The sequence below is a fragment of the Salarias fasciatus genome, chromosome 18 (assembly GCF_902148845.1).
Source record: "Salarias fasciatus chromosome 18, fSalaFa1.1, whole genome shotgun sequence".
Taxonomy (NCBI): domain Eukaryota; kingdom Metazoa; phylum Chordata; class Actinopteri; order Blenniiformes; family Blenniidae; genus Salarias; species Salarias fasciatus.
The window spans coordinates 11,767,462-11,793,583 of NC_043762.1; the positions used below are offsets into that span (position 1 = coordinate 11,767,462).

At 45.3% G+C, this 26,122-nt stretch overlaps 1 protein-coding gene across 1 annotated transcript in view; it reads right to left on the bottom strand.

The window, feature by feature from the left end:
• Positions 1-5: 5 nt before the first annotated feature.
• Positions 6-26,122, bottom strand: part of obscnb (obscurin, cytoskeletal calmodulin and titin-interacting RhoGEF b) — a 79,603-nt gene continuing 53,486 nt past the window's right edge. The window contains exons 42-77 of the mRNA XM_030114471.1: positions 24,963-25,241; positions 22,845-23,102; positions 22,402-22,668; positions 21,974-22,246; positions 17,550-17,816; positions 17,111-17,386; positions 16,542-16,814; positions 16,159-16,449; positions 13,936-15,234; positions 13,277-13,558; positions 13,116-13,197; positions 12,882-13,006; positions 12,541-12,738; positions 12,416-12,448; positions 12,136-12,234; positions 11,768-11,986; positions 11,585-11,618; positions 11,446-11,498; positions 11,265-11,363; positions 8,413-8,469; positions 7,722-7,861; positions 7,429-7,629; positions 7,259-7,338; positions 6,383-6,553; positions 6,124-6,283; positions 5,917-6,033; positions 5,675-5,839; positions 5,444-5,602; positions 4,815-4,992; positions 4,609-4,722; positions 4,367-4,534; positions 4,038-4,140; positions 3,826-3,955; positions 3,056-3,149; positions 2,930-2,972; positions 6-2,815 (exon numbers count right to left, since the gene is read on the bottom strand). Coding sequence (XP_029970331.1) covers positions 1,717-2,815; positions 2,930-2,972; positions 3,056-3,149; positions 3,826-3,955; positions 4,038-4,140; positions 4,367-4,534; positions 4,609-4,722; positions 4,815-4,992; positions 5,444-5,602; positions 5,675-5,839; positions 5,917-6,033; positions 6,124-6,283; positions 6,383-6,553; positions 7,259-7,338; positions 7,429-7,629; positions 7,722-7,861; positions 8,413-8,469; positions 11,265-11,363; positions 11,446-11,498; positions 11,585-11,618; positions 11,768-11,986; positions 12,136-12,234; positions 12,416-12,448; positions 12,541-12,738; positions 12,882-13,006; positions 13,116-13,197; positions 13,277-13,558; positions 13,936-15,234; positions 16,159-16,449; positions 16,542-16,814; positions 17,111-17,386; positions 17,550-17,816; positions 21,974-22,246; positions 22,402-22,668; positions 22,845-23,102; positions 24,963-25,241 — 7,886 coding nt within the window. The 3' untranslated portion in view covers positions 6-1,716. The remainder of the gene's footprint in view (positions 2,816-2,929; positions 2,973-3,055; positions 3,150-3,825; positions 3,956-4,037; positions 4,141-4,366; positions 4,535-4,608; positions 4,723-4,814; positions 4,993-5,443; positions 5,603-5,674; positions 5,840-5,916; positions 6,034-6,123; positions 6,284-6,382; positions 6,554-7,258; positions 7,339-7,428; positions 7,630-7,721; positions 7,862-8,412; positions 8,470-11,264; positions 11,364-11,445; positions 11,499-11,584; positions 11,619-11,767; positions 11,987-12,135; positions 12,235-12,415; positions 12,449-12,540; positions 12,739-12,881; positions 13,007-13,115; positions 13,198-13,276; positions 13,559-13,935; positions 15,235-16,158; positions 16,450-16,541; positions 16,815-17,110; positions 17,387-17,549; positions 17,817-21,973; positions 22,247-22,401; positions 22,669-22,844; positions 23,103-24,962; positions 25,242-26,122) is intronic.

The window sequence follows — 26,122 nt, forward strand, 5'->3', positions numbered from 1 at the left end:
TTTCCAGTTCGTTTATTTCATTCAACACTTCGTAATCAACCAGGTTTTTTTGTCCAAAACTACACATGTACATTACAAGCTACTACAACCTGTTAGTGCTTTCATAATATTCTTACACCAATCCTGGTAACGGACTCCGCAACACAAACGGCACACGTCTTTAAAATCACACCCAAAGAGGTCGAAGACATCGTTTTGCTCCAAGGAAGCAAACCCATGCAGGCACTCGATTAAACATCAGCCGGCGGCACGTGTCCAAAGACACACCAACGTCTGGGAAGTACAAAATTCAGCTGATATAGCAGGAACATCTGGTTCTAGATCGGCACTGTCAAAAGGTTCTCAAACTCCTACAGAAGTACACTTAACCTTAAATGTCATGCTTAACTGTTAGGAGAAGCCACATTCGAGTCACTGTTGGAAAAAATCTATGAAACTCCTTTAATGTCATCGAGATATAATCACTTAGCTAGGAAGCGATTTTTAAGAATCGTGGAACAAGGATCCAGAACGTTTTCAGTCTTAAAGTACTGCGTTTAATCAGAAGCCAACAAGCGCTGAGATTGAAGAGTTTTCAGCTTTTCTAGAGATATCGGGGGGACAGTGGGGGCACGAGCGAAAAATGGCAGTGAACGTGTACTTCCAGCTCGTTCTGACCTGGTACGGGTCTCTGTTTTCCCCTCTTTATAACAGCTGTGAACTCTTAAATCTGAGCTTCTTGCCCTCTGAGTTAACCCAAATTAAGAACTACAGAACTTCATTCCACATTCACAAAAATAAAAAGTATTTTTACTGTTGTCACACAAACAGAAACATTAGTTTTTATCAAGCTTGTGCAAAAAATAATACTTAATTTTAACAAAAAATGAAGCAAGATAAAACTTGTTGAAATGACCTAATGACACTTTAAATAAGAGTGATACCACTTCTCTGCACTTGGCGACAACAGTGAGTCACTCTTCATCATTTAATGTACAGTTATTCCAATTTCTTCTGTTGACTGCAAGCAGGAATACAGTGACTCGCCGCACCATCTGGTGGGACACAGTGGTACTGCACTTCTGACTGCGCTGTGGCTAGCTGCTTAGCTTTCTTCAGTAGAACTGTCATTTTCAGCTTATTTTTTGACTGAAACTGCAACACATTGCTAAATGCGTGGTTTGATACTCAGCAATAATTCAAACAGATTTCATTGCTTTGGTATCACCGACATTTACTGAATGAAACAAGAAAGTCCAACCACACACAAAAAAAAAAGGAGATTAGTCGTTTGTAAGCCACCGTACTGAAAAACCACACATCTCATTGCAATAATTTAACAAGAATGGACATAGCTGCACAATAAAAGATGATGGTGCATGCATGCTGCCTGAATCTGAGGACCTTTCACAGATGCAGACGCACAATGTGAAAACTCATTTGCTGTGAACAATCAATGCTCTGAGAGAGGCGAGGCAGCTTTGAACCAGTCACTGTGCTTTTGATTGTGTTAGTGAGTAATGATTCAGTAAATAACAACAGATGATGACTTCGGCATCTGGTGAAATTTCTTTGGTTTCTTGGTTTCTGTGAGTAGAAACCTTTACAGTTTCCATCAGTATGAGGAGGTCGTCTGAGACCGTGTCCTGTTGGGCGGCTTCATCCTGGAATGGTTCGTCAGACACAGCGAGGTTTAGGATTCATCTCCATTTAAGACTTGGAGGGGGGACTTTGCTCCTACTGGTTCTGACGGGGGGTTTCCGGGAACTGCAGGGTGACGGGGTTTCCTACGGACGTGTAGCCGAAGGTCTGAGTGGACACTTTGGTTTTGAAGCTGCGCTGCCCGCCCTCCACCCTCTGCACTTCTGAGCAGTAGGAAGGCCTCACCTCCAGCTCGGTGCGGCTCACTCGGATCGGGACATGGCGCTCCGTTCTGGACCTTACGCCGCTGGCCTGGGGGAGGATCCCAGGAGAAGAAAAGACGCTGCCGGAGCGGTGCTCTCTAAAGCGACCGAAGAATCCACCTCTTGGCCGCTGTGCCACGTCGGGCCGACCCACATTGAGGAGCACGGGTTGCCCAACAGAGGAGCCGCCGATCTCCCGCTGCAACACCGAGATCTCGCAGGGCTTCTCGTCCAGAGCTGGGTGGCTGGAACCGTACGTCTCCCCCTCCTCTGGGACGTAATCCTCCAAGTCCTCCAAGTTGAGGACACGATCCCCCTGCTTCAGGACGATGGGTTCTTCCTCCTTCTCCTCCTCCTCCTCATCAGGTTGGAAGATGATAGTCTCCTGATCATCCTGGTCATCACAGTCGACTCCGCCGGGGTTCAGAACAGACGAGACCTCGTGGATCTGTGAGGAAATGGAGGCAGACGCGGCGGACTCTCCATCCTCCCAGGACAGTGGCTGCCCACTCAAGTCTCCCTGCAGCTGAGCCTGAGCCGCTCCCACCAGCTTGTTGTTGGAGTTGTTGGCATTGGGGTTGTCGTGTGGGGGCCTCTTGGGTCTGGAGGGTGTGGTTGACCTCTCAAGCCCCGCTGGAGAGATGCCTCTCCTCCTGGACAGCCTGGGGGACTTGTTGACCTTGTACTCGATGACTTCCTCCACCTCCACCCACCTGGGCCTGGTCTCGACGACACGGGCCTCGGCACCTTCGGCCTGCGTCACGTACAGGGTCGGGATGGTGGTCTTCCTGGGAACAGGGGTCCTCCTTTGCCGGGCTGACGGAGGTTCAGGGGTGGAGGTCTCAGAGCGGTGGGCGCTGACCACAGTCAGGCCTGGAGATCTGTGCCTCCTCATCCGTGGGTTCTTCACCACCGTGGTGATGGTCTCCTCTCTGGAAGCAAAGGAAAGGCATGAGAGGAGCTCCAGGAGGTAGTTCTGTTCATCGTCTAAGGGACTCTTTAAAGTCAGGCTTCAAATACAACACAGACTTTCCAGTCACACTCACATGATGATGGTTTTCTTTGGTATTTTGGTCTCCTGCTCAGTCACTGCGGAGGAAACAGAAGAAATGAGGTGATGAGAGTCAACGTGAAGACGCTGTGCACACAGAGAGCGGAGTCGGACTCTGTACCTTCGATAGTGATGGCCTGCTCGCCGGAGCGAGCCACAGAAGAGGGCGGGACCAAATCTGCACCACACTTGGTGCTGCCCAGACGATTGGACAGCTGGAAACATCACAGAGGTCGAATCAGAGTGCGGAATGTGACCCACTCATGCTAATTCACCACAACTCTGTATAAATGACTTTGTTGCTTCACATCTATGACAGGATCATTTTGAGATCTGAGAAGGGCTGTGGACGGAGATCGACAAGCCCCAAGTTATTAATAATACAAAGCTGAAATAAATCATTTACTAATACAAGAGATTATTAATTCTGTGATTTGGTGAAGCTGCATTTAGAAGTTTGTGTCATTTTTCTGTCAAACACTAAACATTCATCAAACTGAACTATCCTCACACTTTGTTGTGATGGATCATCAAGAGAAGATCAACAGGAATTAAGTTTGTTTTTGTTTTTTTTTAAATTGTGTTTTTAAAACCTAAACACAGAATTCTAATTACAGAATCATTGGGACACTGTGTTTTGAAAGACAAGATGCAATAAAGTGCAAATCATTCAAAGTCAATATTTAACGGAAAATAGAAACGGCATATGAAATGTGATGGTGCTGTAATCTGCAATCTAATGCAGTTTGACTTCTGACTTGTATTTTTGGATGTAGAAATTAAATGTGTTCTCAGACAATGGAGTTCCTTTAAGCATCATGTTCCACCAAACCTTTCCAAAGCCTTGAAGTTATTTATAATTCCAGAGAAATGATGGGAGCATAAACATACTTCACATTCGTAATGCCCGAGGTCTCGTTCTGTCAGGTTCTTTATGACCAGAACCAGAACTCCACTGCGGGACTCGCTGTAGGTCTGATATTTCTCCTGGTCCGTCAGCAGCCGACCTTCCTTAAACCACCTGTGATAGATCGCAGATCAGTTTCCAAATGACTAATAAAGAACTGGCTCAGCAGATAGAGGAGAATGAGCGAGGTCTGTACCGTATCTTGGGGCTCGGAGCGCTTTGTATCACACAGGTGAACTGAGCGTCCTCACCAGCCACAAACACAGCATTCCTGATTTTATTCACAAAGCGAGGAGGAACTGCAAGAAACAGGAAACAATCAAACACAACAGAGAAGTCATCTTGATCAAGATATTTTTTTGTAATTAATTACAGAAAAATATACAAAACAAAGCTCAGTTACTCCACAAGTTACTGCTAATAAAAAGTAACAAATCAAATGAAAATTTAACTGGCGATAGAAAATAATTTTGGCACTGGATTAGCTTAATTAGTTACTGCAGAGAAATGGTAAATGCGTCTCACCCTGAACTGTGATTTTTCCGAGCGTGCTGGCGTTCCCAGCCGGGCTGGTCGCAAAGCACATGTACTGTCCAGAGTCGTCCGCAGTCATGTTGTCCAGGATGAGCGTGCACGAGCCGTCGGGGTCCTCGATGATGATGTGATGGGGGTCCGCCTCCACGGCGCGTCCGTCTGCATCCAACAAACCAGCCGGTGAATGGATGAAGTGATGAAGGAGTGGAGGAAATATCCTTCGAACGCCTCACCTTTGTACCAGGTGACCGTTGGTTTGGGGATTCCGGTGGCTTTGCAGGCCAGTTTCACCGTCTGACCCAGCTCTGCCGTGCAGTTCGCCAGAATCTCATCAAAATCTGGAGGACCTGGGAACAAAGTTCACCAGTGAAGGAAATGGGATCAGCGTGGGAAGGAAAACACAGACAGAGGAGGGGAGGATGTGTGCGGCAGCGCTCACTCCAGGCCGGTAAACTGTATCTCTGCTGCAGCTCTCTGAAGTCCCTCAGCCACGAGTTCTTGATGGTCACAGTTCGGGCCTGTAAGGTGTATTTTCTCACCGAGTCCTCACGCTCATGCCAGATCTCAAAGGCACGGTCGTCTCCCTCCACTGTTTCATTCACGTCGATGTTATTCAGCTGCAGCAGGATAAAGACGGAAGAAAAAATGTCACAAACGCTGATAGCGGAAGAGTAGAGCGGAGTGTCATCTGCATAGCAGGGAAACTATTTACTTGCTGCTAGAGGAATCACCACTATTTGATCCTGTGTCTTTGGTAGAAAGGTAGATTTCTCTGCATTTCTTGAATTTTTTTATATTATTTAACTTGGTTGCTATTTTGATGAAGTGCAAAAATTATTTGTAATTTTAGCAGCCTTCTAGTTGTGTCACACGCATGAATCCCACCTTATCTTTACGTCTGAAAGAGTCAACCTCTCTTTCACGCTGTTTTTTGAAATATCCAATCATGTTACTGACCAGTTGACCCATAAAGTCAATAATCAGATAACATTTTAAGTCACCTTTACCATGTCCCAAATTTTTGAAACATATTCATTCAGATAACAGACGTTCTTGTGTGTTTCAGACCTTCATCATGTTCTTGAAGACGTATGCTTGAGTTTCAGTGTTGCTGTCTCTCTTGGGTTTGCAGATGATGCAGTAGTTCTTGAAGAGGAAGCAGTGGCGGTGGTGCCCCCTGGAGGACGACCTGATTCCCGGAGCGCCCTCCCACACTTGGAAAGGTCCCTGAAGGATAAACACCGGCGGTCAGACTCAGGGCATCATCGAGGCGTCCCGTGGGCAGAAACCTCTCCCCACCTGTCTGATCGGCTCTCCGAGAGCCTCCAGGGTGGCGGGGTAGTTCTCGATCAGGGAGACGTGGTGGGTGTTCTCGGAGCGCTGAGGCAGAGCCGACACCATGGCGAAGGCCTCCTCCAGCAGGCAGCAGTTCTGACCGTTTCGGGCTTTGTTTCGGATGAGCTCCTGAGGAGGTGAGAGGAAAGACTCGACAGTGAGAATCATCTGTATCAAAGGCGTCAGTAGTCCGTATGTGAGCTCACCTTGAGGGTGGCCTTGTACTTCTGAATCCTGTCCAGAGGTTGTTGGAGATAGGCGTTGATGCTTCGCACAGGAGGGTCTGCGGGATCGGCGTCGGCCTGCTGCTTCTCAGAGTATTCCTGTGGTGTGTCAAGGTTTTCAATGACAAGTTGCTTGAAGTGCCTCATGTCTCTTTGATTAGGATTTCCTAATAATGCTGTTGTTGCTACCTTGAAGAAGCGGTGGACGCTCTTGTCTCCGACTGCAGACTCAGCCTGACTCTGACCCACGAGGTACTGCAGGTACTTCTCGAAGCCCTCTTTGTTCTTCAGGAAGCACATGGCCACGTCGTCGTCCGTGTCGCATTCGTTCAGCTTGGGGAGGAACGCCCTGAGCCACACATCCACAAAGTGAAGAACTTGAAGTTGAACTGAAGTTGTTATATCAATGAAGCAAAACGGACACAGAGTGATGAGTGGAGAAGTTCACCTGTGGTGGAAGGTCTTGATGTCGTCGATGTTCCTGAAGATGGCGTCCTTCTGCGCGCTGACGTCGGGCGGAGCGTCGGGGCTGTCTGCGTGCTTCAGGTGGTGAGACGTGAAGAAATCCACCTCCCGGATGAACTCCGACTCCCCGTTTATCAGATCCTGGATCAGTTGGCTGCGGCCATCAGACGTTAGTTAGCACTCTTTAATGGGCAATTTGAAGAATTTGTCAGTGATTTGGCAAAAAAATGTAAAGTAAGGCAAAAAAAAAAAAAAAAAAAGTGCAACTGTCACTGGAATTTTGGCGTTTCTATGATCGATGACCAGCGGAGAGACTCTTTATTTATGAAGATGATTCTGCGGCTGGAACCTCTAAGTCTGGGATGTCAAACATGTCGCCTGAGTGCCAAAACCAGCCTACAAAAAGGTCAAATCTGGTCATTGGATTGACGAATCAAAATGTAGAAAACGAAAGGACAACATCATCTTGAATCAAAGTTACTTCTGCTTCCAACACGACACAGCACGGAGGCATAGCATTAGCAGTAGCAAAAGCAAGCCGGTTTCACATCTTTCTCTACATTTGCACAATGAGCACAAAGTCATTGAAGTTGTTGCATTTTCACATGAAACAAAATCCGGAAAAGGAGGTGATACAAGCTGGAAATTGAAGACATTAATTTTTTTGGAGCAATTTTACTCATCTCGAGTAAGTATTGTATGAAGTGTGAATTTTAACCTCCGAGCAAACCTTGCAAAATATCAATTTTCTTTTAATTCCAAGTTAAAATTGAAGCTTATTTGCCGTTTTTCCTCATATCTTCCAGTCTACAACTCATCACCATTTGTCTCAGCCCAATGTGATATGAGCTTTACTCACAATAGTTTCCTCTTGTACTCCCCCTCAGACACTTCCTCCTCCACGCTGGTCTCTGGAAGCTCACTTGTATCAGCAGAAAGCTGATGAAAAATAAAAATTAAAATTAAAACAAGCATGAAGAAGAAGCACGAAGCAGTGGAGACTCAGCGGCACTGATCACTGATCCATACTTTGAGTTTTTTGTCCAGGTAGGCCGGAGACACGTAGCCCTGGCGGGACGGCGTGGTTTTGGTGGGTTTGGTCCGAACCAACCACTTCAGTGGATGAGCTGAGTCCAGAACCTCCACGTATTGCCCCTCCTTCAAGGTGATGGAGTCTTTGCTCGCCATGGTGGGGTTGTAGTCCGCCGTGGCCACGTAGATGTCAAACATCTGGAACAAATGTATTATAATTATATAAAATTGAATTCCCACAAACTTTAAATGAAATATGAGCTCTGACAGGTGGTTCCATCGGTCCTCACCTCCCCTCTGGCGTCGCCTTCGTCAGACTCGGAGGACGAGTCGGCGATGAGCGACGGGGGACGAGAGCGGCCGTGGTGAGGCGATGGAGAAGGCGTCTTGGTCTCGTCGTCACTGTCGGCGCCCGGCACTCGTAACGAAGCTGAGAGGCGGCGAGGACGACACGGGCAGTCAGAGGGAAACGCGTCATCGTGCACAGACCTCAAGCATTAGTACCATCTAAATTTGTAAAACCATGACGCTATCGAAGTATACGTGACAAATATTCCTCTATTTACTGAATGAAGCAGTTATTAGTTCTCAAGGCATCCAGCTGAGGCAGGACAGGCGACTTTCACATTTCAGGCAACAATTAATCATTTATTTACCCACTAAAACATCTGCTTATATCACGGACTCAGACAAAGTTCAACTTTTTTTTAAAAAAGGCTGAGTTTGATTCCTGTTAGTACTGTGACAGCATGCAGCTCCTTCAAATCTGAGCTCTTCAACATGCACCATCTGCTGGTTCAAACCCATCTGGATCTAGTGAGTGAGGAGGTTCTGAGGATTATTGGGGGGAAAACGATTGCTTCAATTGATGAAATTCGTGTCAGTTTTCTTGTATGTAAAAGGAAATGTGTGTTAAAAAGCTTTCTGCAGTGAAATCTCAGTGGGAAATAAAAGGTGATGCTGATGCACTTGGATACATACTGGTAGTTTTGGGCCAAGATTTCATCCACTGGAGCACTTCGTGATTCTGTAAACTGTCTGAATAACAAATTAATGATCGGGTGAGCATTGAATTGCTGTGACTGGTGAGCTGATGAGTGTAAAAGTGGTTAAGAAATGATGTTTGTATGAAGCAAAGAGAGGTCTGAAATCCTAAAGGTGACCACAGCATGCAGAAGAAGAAGAACAGGGAAGGACGCTCGAATCTCAGGTTTGGTTTCAAACGTGAATCTTTCAGATTGATTCAGGAATTTAAAGGGTCCCTAAAATATACTGTATGAATCAATAAACATTGGAAATATCAAGGTCAGCTGAGCTGCAGTTGACTGTAATTTTCAGTCAGAAGGTGAAAAAACGTAGGCGTTCACAGCTTCTCTGGAGACATGAGTAACGGACGCAGATGTATTGATCTGTGTGAATAAACACGTTTTCACATCTTACTTTAGAGACCCGGCTGTGAACGTACAGTTTGAACTGCAGGTACTTCAGTAGTTATTAGGGTGTTTGTACTAGTTTTATCAGTATAGATCAGGGGTGTCAACCAAAAGGCCCATGGGCAAAAACGGGTCCTCAAATGGGTCCTTATTGTTATGTTGGAAACTCATTTTATTGCCAGATTCAGATGAAACTAAACACTAATGTCTTCAAGATTAAGAGAGTGAGGGCGCATAATCCAAAGGAAGACAGAAACGGGTAGATTAACATTCAGGAACACAGACGAACCAGCAAAACAAGAAGCCTTTATCCCCCTGCCACCAGGTGACGACAATCACACAATCAGGAACAGGTGAAAAACATCAGGGCGGGGAGCAACAATCAGACATGAGGAAGGAAAACCAAGGAGTCTGAAACTACACACAGAGTTGAACTCTCACAAAAAACACGAGACAGAACATGAACCCTGACAATTATGGCCCACTCCAGATGAAATGATGCTGAGTGTAGCTCCACTACAAGATCTCAAAGCAGTTTATTTGATCACATACATTATTAAACATGTTGCCTTTGACTGGAAATTAAAGCAGCTCTGGAATAAAATCTATATAAATTTAAGGAATATATTAATAAACAACTACTGCATATTATACTCAAAAAGTGAACATATTTTTTTAGGTGTGAAAATTTCTAAGTTACGGTACACTTTTTCCAATTCCTGAATTTCCTGAGAGAATTCACTGAATTCAACCAAACCTGACGAAAATATAACACATCTAAGAAGTGAACGATGTTCAACTTTTATGTGTGAAATATATTTTCACACTGAACATATTTAACACAGTCAAGCAGAGAAGAGGCAGATCGGAGAAGGAGAACAACCTGCAGATTTTAATTCCTGCCACAGAGGACGCCAGGTGATTTCTTTAAACCATCCTACTATAGTTTAGGAACGTTAAGTGTCTGAACATAGGTTGACACAACCATTTGTTATATTCAAATAGTTGAGTGTGTTTAACTAGTTGAGCGCCTCAGAAACTATTGTGTGTGTGTGTCCTTGTTAGTTGGGAGCCTATTTGTTGTTGTGCTTTCACACACTGTGATACTATAAACAAGTGTTTGTGACTAAAATTTAATGTCGGAGGATTTTGCTTTGACATATTAATGTGATTTTCCTCACCACGACTACACTGAGTCAATAAAGCTATGGCAAAGCAGCGCAGCAGCATGATGGTGCCTCCACCATGCTTCAGATATCACTGAAGGCAGAAAAATCTCAAAATATATCACGTTAGTTATCCAAAAGAAAATATCTATTTAAAGTTGAAACAGTGCTTGAATACTGTTTTATATTCATAATATCGAACTGCTATCAGAAGACTATGTCTCTCAATCACCTGGCGCCATGTGAGTCTGGAAAAAAACCGGAGATGTTTCAGGCGTCTCTCTTCACCAAATAACGCCAACGTGAACTTCTCAGTTCACCTGCTACATTTTTTTTCCAGTTAATGAAAGGAGAAATGATGCTTTTGTAAATCACAGTTGGAAATTAGTTGAACATGCAGACACTGGAACATCTTGGCACTCGCTTCATCTGCTGCTGAAAACTATACTTAGTCATTTCGACATTATCTGAGCAGCATCTAATGACACATCCAGTTACTTTATACTACTGAGAAAAACTATTGTTTTGACCTTCAAAACTGAAGAAAAAAAGAGGTGACAACAATCGCGTGTGTGTGTTTGTGTGCATGTGTGTGTGTGTCTCACATTATAAAATGCCAATTTTCACCAAACCTCTAATTTGAGAAAATAATATGAAAATAGTAAAAATATAACAATAACTCACTGTAAAATGCTTTGCTCTCAATTTTTTTTAAGTTCCTTTTTAATGCATCCATTCTTAACAATATTTGTTAAATAATTCTTTGCAAAATTAACTTTACAAAATTCTACTTCTTTTTAACTTTATTTAACTTTAAAAAAAATCAAATCTATTCAGTATAGTTTTAGATTTTTTTTTAATATATAAATGCAACAAAAGTTTTTCATGTTAACTTGAAAACATTGTCGCATCAATGGGGCTCTGAGGTTATGCATTAACCTGTTTAAATCTCCACAGAGATTATTTAGTTTCAAACATCATGAAAGTGTGACTAAGCAGAGTTAAAGATTGACAGGAAAATATGGTTTTATGCAAAGAGGTTTCATGATAGCTTTCTGCAAAGTTTCTGGTAATAAGGTGAATCTTCTCAGATCAGATTTATTTTGTGTGGGAGCGTTTCACTGCATAATATATGAGGAGGTTAATATTTAACAAGGGTCTTTCTGCAGTCTGATTCGTATCTAAAACCTCAATAAAGTGACAAAATGTGTATATTTAGTAGTTGGATACTTACCCTGAGTGATCTTTGCAGAGACCATCTCAGTGATCTGAGAGGTGAGTTTCATGAGGAACTCCTCTGTACCTACTTCACCGAGGTAAGGCACCTTGCTCTCTGAGGAGGAGAGAACCACATCCGCATGAAGCATTTCCTCTGAAAACATGTGAGCTAACAGGAAGTGCCGCTTTGCTCTGACCTTTTCCTTGGCCCACCTCCTCCTCTGGAGGACTAACAGTGATCCCAAGAACCCTGTGGACCGTTCACAGTCATGTTTCACTCTTTGTGTCTTTAAATGTTCGGAAAATAAATATATAAAGGTGATAACATGAACTTACTCGGAGGGTACAGGCTCTTTCTTTGGTTGAGGAGCTGCTAAAAACAAACAAAAAAAAACAGTTGATAAACGCATAGTTTTAGGTCAATACATCTGGATACAAACAGTTTGACTCTTAATACAACAGTTTTCCCCTGAAAGGCTCCACTGTGAAGCATGTTGGGGGAGTGTTGGGTTCTCTTACTGCGGTCCACCTCCAGGTGAGCGGTGAGGATGGACTGCCCCGCCCTGTTGGTGGCGATGCAGGTGTAGGCGCCGCTGTACTCGGGGCCCACGTCCATCAGGATGAGGCTATGCTGCCGACCCGAGCTGGCCATCTTGTAACCCTTGGTGTCGGGTTTGATCCACAGGACGTCCTCCAGCGACTCCTCCTTCAGCCAGGACACCGTCGGGGCGGGGGAGCCTGAGAGGAGTGATAAACGGGACTGAGAGGCGACCAAACGGTAACAGCACCAACGCTCATGACGTTCAGAGTTTAGGATCTTCTTTACAAGGATCAGCGACCCGCTGCTAAGTTCCCATGATGTGAAAAAGACATTCTGATGAAAGTACCTTCCACTCTAACCGACAGAGTGATGCTGGCTCCTTGTTTCACCTTCCTGTTGCTGAACCTCTCCAGGAATCGAGGTGGCACCAGAGGCTCCTTAGGGTCTATGGAAGAAACAACATAAACCCCGAGCACAGACAGTCAGCCTGTTTGACTACAGTTCAGTAAACATGGGATATTTTATGACATGCATTTATTTATGAGCTCGGTCCGTAAAAGTCAAGTAACTCTGTTTATCCATTTATGTACGTGTGACAAGTTTTTGGTATAAATCTTACAAAATACCTCGTTTATCTTGTGGCATCCTCTCTCCAGGATCTGTAAGGATATATCCAAAACAAACATTAGCACATTTTGCATCGGATAATTTTAGAATAAGATATTTCAAAGGTGATGGTTCTCAGACGTACTCAGTACGATCAGTCGAGCGGAGGAATAAGCGGAGCCGGCTGCGTTGCTGATGTAAGCCGAGTATTCGCCCATGTCGTCTCTCTTCACCTCCACGATCTCCACGCTGTGAACGTCTCTCTCAGATGACAGCGCAACCCGCTTTGAGGGCCTCAGAGGGTGGCTGTCTTTAAACCAGTACACTCTGGGTTTAGGGAAACCTGCAAGTCAAAGATTTCAAACTCTTAATTGTTAAACAGTTCTGTTGAAGGTGTTAATATCGTGATGGACTACGAGACAGCACTTATAGGATATTACACATTCGTTGATTACACTTAATAATTATTTCATGAGCAGATATTACCTTTAACTTTCAGCTGCATCTTAGCGATGGGTGAACCTGGACTGACGTGAACGTCGTGGAGCTCCTCCACCACCTGAGGCAGCTGATCGTCTTCGGCCACAGACTCGAAGGTCTCCGTTTCTCTGCTGTGGAAGGGAAAAGCAGATCGGCTCCGCTGTTCAGTAGCTACAAACACGCGGCATGTGCTGTGCATATTTTAAAAACTTGGTCACGCAGCGCGAACAGTGAACCTACCTGGAGGCGTACCCCTTAGCGCTGACGTAGGACGACGTCTCGGTCGCGTCGGCGGCCGTGTCGTAGTCTGAGCTGCACGACACTGAAAGACAGTTTTAACATGAGTTTTAAAACCGTGTTTATGTGTGTGTGTTTTTTTTTTCTTAACAAACGTCACTTACTGTCCACCCTGAGCTCGGCCTTGGTGGCGGCGATGCCGCTGCTGTTCTCGGCCGTGCAGCGGTACACGCCCATGTCGGTGGGCAGCACGGTGGTGATGATGAGCTGGTGGCAGCCCTCCTGGTCCTCGTTGATCATGTAGTGGTCGTTCTCCTCCAGCAGCTTGCCGTCCTTGTACCAGCGGACGTTGGGAGGAGGCTTTCCGATGACCACGCAGTCGAAGCTGACGGGGTAGCCATCAGGGACGTCCTGACTCTGCAGCTCTGTGAGGAACACCGGGGCAGCTGGGAAAACAAGATCGAACAGAGCGAGGCCGTGTGAGCACATCGAGCCTGAAGCATGACGTTGGAATGGAGATGAGCAAGTTAGATAACGTCTTGGGTCTGAAGGATTCTGTAACATCTTTAGTTCATAAATGTGTCTCTTTGAAGATCCCTGATGATCCGTTTTCTTTTTTGCCAAGAACTCCTGTCTCTGTTGTGACTTACATTTAATACGTTGGACAGATTTGATGGTACATTGAGAAGACTGGGCAGGATGTTTCAAAAACTTTACTTCTACAGATTCATATCAGCAAAAAATTGAGCTGTTCCTTTAATCTTGGATAAATTTGACCTCTAGACTGTAACTTTGGGCTAAAACACTGGAGAGTATTTCTAACCTGGAGCTCCGGTCATGATTGCAGGAGCCGGTCGGTCTTGTGTCGGCGTCTGTGTGCCGTCCTGCGAGAGGCCCATCTTTTTGATCCTCAGCTCCACTTTGAGCGGCCCGGCCGGCAGGATGGTGGTCTCCACGGGGACGCCGTGGACCGTGAACATCTCCTGGAACCTCTGCGAGGCCACCTCGGCCTCGGAGCGCGAGTCGAAGCGAATGTAGATGTAGAATTCGTCCTCGCGATAGGAGTGAGGGTCGGGGGGTGGCAGGTCTCCCTCGTCCGCACTGACGAACGGCTCCTCCTCCACGTCGGGCGGCAGGCGAGTGCGCAGCAGGCGGCGGAGGCGGCGGCTGGCCTGCCGCAGGTTCTCGTCCATCTCGCTGCCTGAAGAGCTCTCGGGCTCGCTGTCGGCACTGTAGCCCACGGTCAGCGGGCGCCTCCCCGACGACTCCCTCGCTGAGCCCACCGTCACCTTCGCGCTGTGAGACGTCACCCCGAACTTGTTGGTGACCTCGCAGGTGTACACCCCCGTGTCCTTGGTGGTGATGGCGGTGATGACCAGCAGGCAGGTGCCATCGTTGTAGATGTCGATGTGATGGTGCTTTCCGTCCATCAGCGGCTCCCCATCCTTCATCCAGCGGACCTTGTCTGGTTTCCCCTCAGCGACACACTCCAGGTGGATGGTGCCGCTGGGCTCTTTGGTCTGGTCTTTGAAGACCTCCTTGAAAACAGGCCTCATGTCCTTGCGGGCCTTGTAGCCCTTGAAGGCGGCCTGAATCTTGATGGCGGCCTCTCTGAGCTCCGGTTCGTCCTCTTTGCTAATCTCCAAGAGGCTGGCGTCCTCTGGACTAGCCTGTTTCTCTTCAGGCGTCTGAGGGGCGGTCACCTCCGCCGGCCGCACCGTCCGCTTCTCTGCATTCTTGAAATGATCAAAGAACCTCTCCGTGGTCATCGTCTCGGACTTGTTGGATGACGTGACCACCGTCACCGCCGTTGTGCTGGTGGTTTTAAGGTAGGATGCTATTGACAAGCTTTCAGAGACTGCCTCTTCGTGCGAGCTGATGCTCACTTTGGACTCTTGTGTCTTGGACACGACGACCGACTCCTTCTCCGCCGATTTGACCTCCTCTTTCTTCTTCTTCCCGTCGTCCTCGGGCTGCTCGGTGATGGAGTCCAGGGTGGGCTCACGGCTCATGCGCCGTTTCTTTGCCGATTCCTCCCACAGCTCATGGAGGTCGGCCTCCTCGGCGGCTTCAGGAGGCAGGCTGGGCTGTCCGAGAGCCTCCGACTCCACCGGCTTCACATCTGCAGCACAGAAGGGTCAAAACGCCAGCTGTCAGCTTTTCATTGGTCCAATGCTGAAACAGAATGCTTCACATTTGTTGGTAACGAGTAAGAAGGAATTTCAAATTGTTTCACTTCATGAAAATTGAATATGGAGCATGAATATGATCCTCAACCCTAAATTAGACACTCAAAGATGACGATAACCCACCTAGAGATGAGTGTAAGGAAGAGGTTAAAAGATCTGAGGATCATAGATTGTATGATGAGATTTCCATTTCACATTATGTATGCATTCTATTCTGGTCGCCATAATTCACACTTGGAAATCAACTAGTCTTTTTTTATCAAAGAAAGATTAACTAGACTAGAAGTGCAAGACAAGTACATGGTACATGATACAAATCATACATCGTACTCTGGGATGGAGAAATCCTAAAGCTGCTAATTTGATAATAATAACAATCAGTATTTTTCTGACCAGTTCCATACTGACTGCTTGAACTGCTGTTGACTTTTTTCTTGAGCAGACCCGAGAAACCGCCGGGTGCTTCAACCTTGAAGCCTCCCATATTTGTATGAGGTGACAGTGGGGGCGAAGAGGGTAGACAGTGGACCACAAGATGTATCTCAAATTTATAATCATCATCATATCAACATTCACAATACCACCCCCAGCCATCTTACCTGGTTTAGCTATCAGCGGTTTCGGAGCTTCTATGTTAAAATAAAACAAGAAAAATAAATATTAGTGAACATAGAAAATCATTTCATTCTGAAACATTTGATCATTAGTTACTTCAATGCTTCCTCAAAGGGTATAAGCATTACTAAAGTTCCTTGTGTGGAAACAGGCTAAAACAAAGACCATGCTTGAATCCATCTTCTACATTGCTTTTTCTCTTATTTCACTCAGGGTTTCAGTTAAAGGCCACACACGCTCACCCAGCTGGACGGTCTGAGGCAGTTCCACGGGCTCTCCGGTCCCGGCTCGGTTGATGGCTGCCACCCTGAACCTGTAGCTGCTTCCCGCGCTGAGATTTTCCACCACGAACTCAGTGTTACACACCGCCTCCGAATGGCACGGCAGCCAGAGGGCGCTGTCCACCAGCCGGGTCTCCACCCTGTAGCCCAGGATGGGGCTTCCTCCGTCGTGGAGCGGGGTGAACCAGGAGAGGGTGACGGACTGCTGAGTCTTACTGAGGACCTCAGGGTCCTCCGGGGGATCCGGCACCGCTGTCGGAAAGAAAACTGAGTTAAAGGCTCATTCAAAACAAAAGGAGGATTTTTTTTTCTCATTAGAGCGTTATAAGAATAGCTCAACTTACAGATGATTGTGAGTTTGGCCAGAGAAAGGGCGTCTCTGGCTGCGAACGTGATCTCCTGCTGGGGCATCAGTGGCGCCTGTCTGAGGACCAGCCGGTACGCCGGTCCGTCGGCCCTCATGGCCCACAGGTCGCTGGGCTTCAGCTCCACCCCGTTAGCATACCAGGCCACCTCTGCTGAGGGGACGGGCTCCGTCAGCTCCACGGAGAACTCCACCTTCTCTCCCACCGCGGCCACTTTGTCCTCCAGAGGCTTCACCACTTCCAGCTGCCAGCCTGCATGGACATACACTATTACCGTCAAATAAAAACACACAATCCGGCTACACACAAGGACCGAATATCAGCAATTTCATCCAAATTCATCTTTCATCCTTTTTAAATATCTACAGCAGCAGACAACTGCAGGACCTTTCGGTATGTAGAACATAACTGTTCCACACATACAAAAATATAAACTGTCTTTTTTCAGTGTACACTTTTGCAGGAACCTACCAAGCACCAGAACTGGGACCAAACTAGACAGGGTATTACCAAACCCTCAGTTTTTCGTGTTTACGGTGATAATGTACCTTTAATTGAGAGCTGGGCGGTGGTGGAAGCCGTCCCAGCCTTGAACATCACTGTGCCGCTGTCCTTCACATGCAGCTCTTTGAGCAGCAGCAGGTGGCGCCGGCCGCTCTCGAAGGTCACAATCTCAGCAGTACGAGACTCTTTGATGGGTTTCCCATCAAGCAGCCAGCAGAAATCTTTGCTTTCAGGCCGAGACAGAGCACACTCGAACAGCACCTCGCCGCCATCGAAGGTCTCCGCATTCTCCAGGCCCTGAACGATGTGGATGGGTTTGGCTGCGGGACGCAAATAAATAAAGAAAAAAATAACGGTCAGGGGTTTTAATGAGTTATATCATGAACCATCTCGAAGTGAAACATCAGCTTATCTTTCCAGGTGTTCTGGAGCAGAGGAGAGTCCCTATAGTTTGCTGGTCTTTCCTTGTGGAGGGAAGCTCACCTTCCACATGAAGTGAAGCGACCACGCAGGTCCCCTCGGCCTCACAGGAGTACGAGCCCCTGTCCTCGGCCGACACGCGGCTAATGTACAAGCGAGCCACAGTCCAGTCCTGCTCCACTACCACCCTTCGGCCGTCAGGCTGCACGGGCTGCCCGTCTTTCTTCCACTGGGCCTTGACAGGCCGAGAGTACTGGCAGATGAACTCGGCCGGCTGGTTCTCAACCACCCAGAGGTCCTCCATCTCGTTCACCACTTCAACTGTGGGATCTGAGGTCGGAGTGTGTCAAAGGGTCAGGCCGCGACCACGGGACATCACGATACCAACAGGACATGCTGGGCGACATGAGGGCTTTATAACCCCGCAAAGTGGTTAGACTGTTAGGCGAATGTGAGTCTAATCCCCCCCCCCCAAATGTAATAAAAACAGATTGCAACAGTGTGCAAATCATTCAAACCTTAATGTCTGACAGCAGTTCAAACACAACAGATCAGATATAGAAAATGTCAACGATGTGTTGCTTTATATTCGTTCTTCTAGTAGTCGTTTTGCCTTTTGCTTGTGAAACAGTTTCTGTTTTCAGGAATTTCCAGACAATAGTGTTCAGAACTGTTCAACCTAAGTAGTTTCCATACAAATAAACAAGGCTTGGTCATGGATTTGGACTAGACTACACTAGACTATACTGGTCAGTTTAACTAAATGGTAGGGAACCCAAGTATTTGAATATCTTTGAGTGTGTCAAGTCCCTTACGCGAATGGCCCATTGTGTCCAGTGTGTGGTTCATTCAAAGAGAGGGTGGAGTTCACAGATGCTAGTTTTTGGAAGTTTTAACAGACGATCATTTTTAAGTGTTTCTCAGTTCATGTAGTGGTTTTACAAACAAAACAATGGTTGTTTTTGATGCAGTATCAGCAAAGGGTTTCCCAAATACCACATTTATTCTTGTGCTTGTGTTTTCTGCATGATACTCAGTCTTTAAAGGAATACTCCGAATATTTTTGACCCACGCCCTTTCCTTATCATTGACAAAGTTAGACAAGCTCATAAATACCTTTTCTGTCTCTCTGCGTCCACTGGCTGTATCCCAGCTGTTGGCATCGTAGTTAGCTTAGCTCAATTGCTTGAAGTTGATGGGAAACAGAGCCGGACTGACGAAAGTGGACAAAATACTCCTTACAGTGATCCAGGGGATAGCGTATTAGCACGTGAAGTAAATCTGAATGGTTATAAAACATTTTAAAAGACGTGTTTTCTTTTCAATCCGTTAAAATAGCGTTTTGATACACACAGACCTGCGCATACGCAGTGCTCCGCGGAAGGATATACCAGAGCACAGCAGTAGAAGCTATAGACTCAGCCACTGTGCGCTGGTACATCCTTCCATGGCGCACTATGCTTGTGCAGATCTGTGTGTATCAAAACGTTATTTTAACATCTTTTAAAATGTTTTATAACCTTTCAGATTTACTTCATGTGCTAATATGCTATCCCCTGGATCACTGTAAGGAGTATTTTGTCCACTTTCATCAGTCCGGCTCTGTTTCCCATTGACTTCAAGCGATTGAGCTAAGCTAACTACGATGCTAACACCTGGAAACCTGCCACTGGACACACAGACACGAAAAAAGTATTTATGAGCTTGTCTAACTTTGTCAATGAGAAGGATAGGGCGTGGGTCAAAAATCTTCGGAGTATTCCTTTAAAAGCTTTGCACATAGTTGCATCTTGTATTTATTCCCATTTGTCACATCTTGTCAGTTTTTTCTCTGAATACTGTCTGGATATTTTTGTGGTGTGTGAAGTTGATATGCTCTGGTTCTGTCCATGAGTTTGAGTGGATCAATGAGCCTCGTGAGCTCTGTGGGGTCATAAAGCCCAAAAGTCAAAGTTCAAAATCAAGAGCCGAGACAGCCGGGGCAGATGGAGGGTGGCATGTGGTCGGTGTTAGAAGGTTTTAGTGCTGGAAGGTTAGGGCCGAGCTTTATTGGGATGATGGGACAGTGGCAGTAAATGAGTATCTGACAGTGGCCAGATGCTAAAAAAAAGAAAGTCGGGGGGAAAAAAAAAAGCAGCCAGCCTACATGGATGGGTGGAGCAGCACTTTCTTTTACACAGCATGTCTGTGCTCTGTACTTCCCTCCTCCAAACAATAATAGCTTCTTCAGACTTTTGTAGAGTTCAGGCTTCATACTTAACCTCATAATAATCACGATCATGCTTTGAGGGTTGGCCTGGTTTACAACAGCAGATACAAATCCCACAATTCTGCCCTCACGACAATCTAAACACAACCGGCCTGTTCAGGAAAGACTTTATCTTTCCCAACAGGGTCAGGTTGATTTTAATTTAAAGACTAACAATCATAATACAAGCACGAATGTTCAACATCAAATCATTTGAAGCACACTTTATTCACTGATGATCTCTGGCTACTCTTTAGGTCATTCGCTCAGTCTTTCATGAACACAACGGTGGCGCACATCAGTTACACAGTCATCAAACTTTTCTGCACCTGATACCTCTCGAGCAGCTGTGAACACTTAAATTTCTGAGTTCACCAACTAAAAAATACTGCCAAAAGCAGCTCACTGTACAACTGTACATTTGACTTTAGATGCTGCATTATCATTTTAAGTCGCGAAAATATTGAACATTCACGGTGTACCAAAAAACTGCAAATATTGCATGTGTTTACAAAAATGTATTGCGTGAAGGAGAGTAAATGGAAAAATTCAATGCTGTTGGTCCAAACAACTGTGTTCGTATAACTCCAGTTGGCTGCGCAGTACTTCAAAATACATCTAGGGGTAATATTAGCATCGCAATGTCAGCAATACTGCTGTATGGGGTGTGAGTTTACTATCTTGAGTCGAGCTGGGGTTGTTCTTTTTAACTCAGAATGTGTACTTGTATGTAATGAGAACCACTGAAAAAAGACAGATTTCCTTGTGAATGTCAGTGTTGTCAAATGTGAGAAACATAATCGTGATTATCATTTCATTGCTTCAGCAACCCAAAAAAGAAAAAGGCAGCTTCCTCTCATCCAGAAAGGAGAGAAAAGAGCAGCTTGTTTGTGTCTCTGAACTCACTGAGCTTGTCTGCTTCAATCAAACTGTGGTGCTGCACCCACTTCTGATTATCTCAAAGCATTCAGCAGGAAAACTCTGCAGATATTATTGTGATTAATGAAACGTAAAACACTGCTGCTCATGCACCATAAATACTAAAAAGAAAAAAATCTGCTCTGAATCTTTTCAAGAACCCTGCAGAAAACAGTCACAGTTTGTGACAAATTCTTATTCCTGCACCGGTCTGTTTCAGCTCACTGTCTATTTATTGGATTTATAATTATTGTGGTGACAACAGCAACAAAAAAAGGGTCAAAAACAGGTTTTAACTGATGTGTTTATATCATTAGAAATGTAGACATTAGGTTCTGCAGGGTTTAAAAAAGACTTACTGAGTTACTGCTGAACTCAGTTTCCAGCAGAGTAATGAAAAAGCCAAGAGTAAAGATGGGTAAAAATCATACTTGATACCCTTTTCGATACCTCTGAGGAAAAAAAGGATGAAAAATAATTTATCAACAAAGGAAATAAACAGCCTGGTTACCTTTAGTTCAAAGGGCAGCAGGTTGGACCAGTAAAACTATAACTGAACGTCTTACTATGAGATTCAATAATTAGTTGCTGACTATTTCTGCAGCTTTTGGTGTTAGACTTCACCTCATAAATACAGCTTTGACCACTGTGCCAAGCAATGTTGCTATCCTGCGCTTTAGTTCTGGTGCTGGGTGCATGTTTTATCATCCATGATGCTATTGATTATTTTTTCAGCTTGTTCCAGATCACTGGGATTTTGCTTGTATTCTAAAGGACCATAATATTTATCTGTTTTCTGCAGCACTGTAGTGGTTATCACTGTTGTCTAACAACAAAGATCCTAGTTTGACACCTTCCTACATTTGGTATGCATGTTCTACCCAAATGTGCATGTGTTTTTCACTGGGTACTGTGGTTTCCTCCTGCGGTTTAAAGAATGTGTTTGAAGTTAATGACTTGTATTTTATTTTATATTTTGTCTTGTTGTCACATTGTCAATATTCCTGTCAATTAGTCTGAATTGCACCAACATCAATAAAGTTGTTTTTTTATAGTTTGATTAGGGATGTGTCCATTGTGCATGCTGCCTTCGCCCATAGTCAGCTGGGATTGGCTTCAGCCTCCTGTGACTTTATCTTGGATCTGGCAGGATAGAAGATGCAGAGACTGAAGAAATGCATTGTGGGAAGACATCTACACCTTTCCCCAGTTAGAAGCCTGAGTAAGTTACCGTCAATGTGAAAGACATGGTATAAAAAGGGTATCGAAGTATCAACACTTGTGGCCGCCCTCGTCTCCAGACGTCCGTACGATCCGGTACCTTTGACTAAGAGCTTGGCCGTGGACGTGAGGCTGCCGGCTCTGAAGGCGACCGTGCCGGAGTCGTCCGTGGCCAGGTTCTTTAAGGTGAGCGTGTGGACGTTGCCCTGGCTCAGCCCTATCTCGCTAGTGGGGCTGTTCTCCAGCAGGGTGCCGTCCAGCCACCACTCCACCCTGCCGGGAGCCCGGCCTGACAGCTGGCAGGAGAACGCCGCCCACTCGCCCACAAACACGTCAGTGGTCTTAAGACCAGAGATAACGAAGACTTCTTTCACTGTTGAGTCAGAAACACACACACACACACACACACACACACACACACAGACACACACATACACACTGAGCCTCTGATGTTTAATCAGCTCTGTGCTGACTCGACTGACACCACAGGAGGACCTGACATCAGACACACTGCTGCAGAAAGGCTACCTTTCACGGCCAGAGAAGCTGTAGTGAGCGCGTCTCCAGCATCACAGGTGTAGTAGCCGCTGTCTTCCGGATCCAGGTTGCTTATCTGGAGCTCTCGGACGATCCCGTCTTGCTTGATCTTGTACTTGTTTCCGGGATGGAGGACTACACCTCCTTTCCTCCACTCCACACGGACGCCCGGCTTAGACACCTCGCAGCGCAGGGTGGCATCGTCACCCTCCTCTGCCTCCTGGCTCTTGAGCTCTTTATGGAAGAAGGCTGGGGAACCTGGTGAGAGTTTAAAACAGGTTCAGGACGTCAAGCGGGTGGATGAGGCCATAAGAGTAACATCTTTGAGGCAAGAGGCAGATGGAGCTTGAGAAATACTTGAGCTTTCCTTTCAGTCCAATTGGGTCCACACTTGCATTTCATTGGTTTTTCTACAGGTGGCTTCAGGTCTTTACCTTCCACAGTCAATGTGACGTCACACTGTGCATCTCCGGTGTCACAGGTGTATGTTCCCGAGTCTTCGGGCACCAGGTTGTGGATCCGGAGCTGGTGGGAGGCCTGGTTCTGTCTCAGGTCGTACTTCAGTCCTGCTCGCAGGGTCTCATTGTTCCTCATCCAGGTGACCGTGCCATTGGGGTTGGAGATTGTGCAAGCCAGAGTCACAGTTTCACCCTCTAAGGCCTTCGTGTCGTGTGGCTTCTCTACTATGAGCACTAGAAATATGGGAAACGTAGCTTTCATAGTTTGTTTCCTTTTTCTGCATCCCTACTAGAAATCCAATAGCTACATACTTGTATTCATGCATTGATTCTGCAGCCATATGCAACAGGAAGTACACTTCATAGTTTGCAGAATATAGGTAATGCCACTATTGCACACTGAGTGTGAATGTCGTTGAATACGGTAGGCACCATCTGGTGGAACAAACTGGTATTACATGACTGACTGGGCTATGGGTAGCTGGTGAGATTACACACTTTCTCTATTATTTTCAGATTCTTTCTTAGATGATGCGTTGACAAAAAAAAATAAGAAATACTGTACAATAAAAACAACTGGTGGCTTTTTGGTCTATTAAATATTAAAGCCCTCTTTCAAACAGTGCTGATTAATATTAATACAGGACTTAAATTGTTTTTTTTTTTGTTTTTTTTTAAATGTCATCAGAATTGATGTTTATTTGTTGATATGAATTTTGCTCATGCTGAGTGATTCTGCTCATGTTTGGAAAAGCTGAGTAGTTATTGAGAATTTTTATTTATATTTGACCATTCTGTGTCTGATTTGGTTTGAAAATTGCAAAAACCATTTCGGTCAGTCTGCAAGTTTTTGTCATTTCGTTCATCATTTTGTGGCTGTTCGTGCGAAAGTAATTTTCCATCCCATTTTGCTTGTCTTTGCTGCAGTTCTGCTACTTTTTTCAATCTGGTTTTGCATCACTTTTATGCCTTGGTATCGCAGTTTTACATCTTTGGTAAAATTTGAAGCGGTTCATGTAACATTTTTTTGGTCCTGCTGACTTTGTGTCTCAATTGAAGAATTTTCAAAAACATTTGTGGTGTTTCATTTTGTGATATTGAGGTGCAAGTATGGTAGTTTTGAATCGTTGCTTCTTCTGTCGTACATTTTATTGTCTCATTTTGGTGACAATGTATTTTTCAGTGGTCATTTGCATTCACTTTCACCCACTTGGTGTCACGTCTTATTGGACTCGGTTTCATGGTAGTGCCACGTTCATCATATTACATTTGCAGTTGTGTCTCTTCATGAACACTTTGTGCTGTACTCATATTGTTAAACGAAAGCTGAAGTTCTATTGGTCACTGAGATTTGATTTAGTAAGATGTTAAGCGTTTCTTGAACCAAACTGACTTGTGAACTAATAATGTGGAGAAGCAGCAACAAAGCAGCTGAAACAAATTGCCAACATGCAGACAGCAGCAGATGTCTATTAGAAATGGACGCCATTTGCTATTCGAGTTGCTACTGGGCACCACAGCCACTGTGGATACAGGCTTATGTTACTTACAGTCAGCAATCATTCATGTTGCTGGCAGAAGTCCTGAGTTCAGGATAACTTAGGTGATCCTCCTCCATCATTATTACTAATCTGATAGTAGTAATCAGTTACTAGCATGTTAACGATAAACACATTGGAGATACAGTAACATGTCACTTTTCAACGTTCTATTCAACCTTAATCAGACACTGATTCAAAGAGGATCAACTGTTTGATGTTCTTAACATCCCACAAAGGAGTGGAGTGTACTTCGCATTGCAGATGCCTGTAGAGTTACAATCTACTGTGTGTCTATAAATCATATTTCAAAGGTAACAAAACAAATAAATGTTACGGTCAACTTTAAAGAATTACATGGTTAGGATATTCATTACATTTTTTTTGTTTTGTTTTTTTTTTTTTAATTAATGCTTTCTAGTAAAGGCAGAAAACTTGATCCAAAAGCAAAGGCGATGATGATGATGAGGATGAAGATGATGATTATAATGACAGCAGATTTCCAGCCCCTGGATTGATGATGGGGGTGACTTGAGGACTGCGTCGTCTCCTTTACCTTTGGGTTTCTCCTCCACCAGCAGGCAGGCCACGCTGCGCTCCTCCCCCATGACGAAGGCCACGTCCCCGGTCTCGTCGGTGGTCACCATCTTCAGCACCAGGCGCTGCAGCCGCCCGTCACTGCTCATTTGATTCAGGTCGTTGTTCTGCAGCAGGTTGTCTCCGAGCCACCACTCCCAGCCTTCGGCGCCCAGGTGGGAGAGCTCCACCTCGAAGACGGCGTCCTGCCCCGTCGTCACGGTGATGTCGTGGAGCTCTCGGACGATGCGAACACGCTCTGAAGGTGAATGGCATGATGGGGAATCAGAGTTTCATGAAGGTGGAACCACCACCAGCAAGAAACTCATTCTAATGTCCCATTAACCCCTTGTTACCGTTTGATCTCATTCTGAAGTAAATATTTGAGGAGCCAAATTTTATCAGTTTTGACCTCAAATCCAGAAAAGTTGTTCTTTTGTGTCTCACTGGCTAAAGAGGGGCAAGAGCATCACTGTCATCAGTGTAGAGAGATCATAGTTGCATCGGTGCAGGAATAAAATAGCTTTGCTTCCTACAAAAAATGAAGATGTGAGATTGGTAAAGTCCATGGTAAAAGAATCCAGGCTCTCCTCATCAGAAAGAGTTCAGATGCTGAACAAGAGAAAGTCATAGTAAGTGAGTCAGGATGCAGAACTGGGTTCAAGGCTTCATGGTCAAAGTGGAAGAGAGACTGATGAAACTCCCGAGTGAAAGAGTCTGAGGGCTGAGAAGGTTTGTCTACGTGGTCAAAGTGTCTGGATGCTGAACTGGGAGCCTTTAAAGAGGATTCCAGAATGAAAAAGGGTCTTTATACAAGCAGAGTTAACGCGCTAACCCACTGGGCCATGGCAGTAACATACTGTACTCAGTGTGGCAGTGGGTCAGCTGGTAGAGAGGTAATCTATAAAGGCAGAAGGTGGTAAGTTCAATTCCCCATCTCCACTGAACCCCAGACTGTCAACATCATGAAAGGAGAGTTCATTCTGTTTGGCGCCCCAGAGTCTGAGTGCAAAGAGTCAAATATTTCTATCCGTCTCAAAAGTGTAGCAGAAATAATATTGAACTAAAAGATAAAAAACCTGCACACACAATGAAACTCTAAAGTGGTATAGCTTCACATTAGAGGAGTCTGAGTGTTTT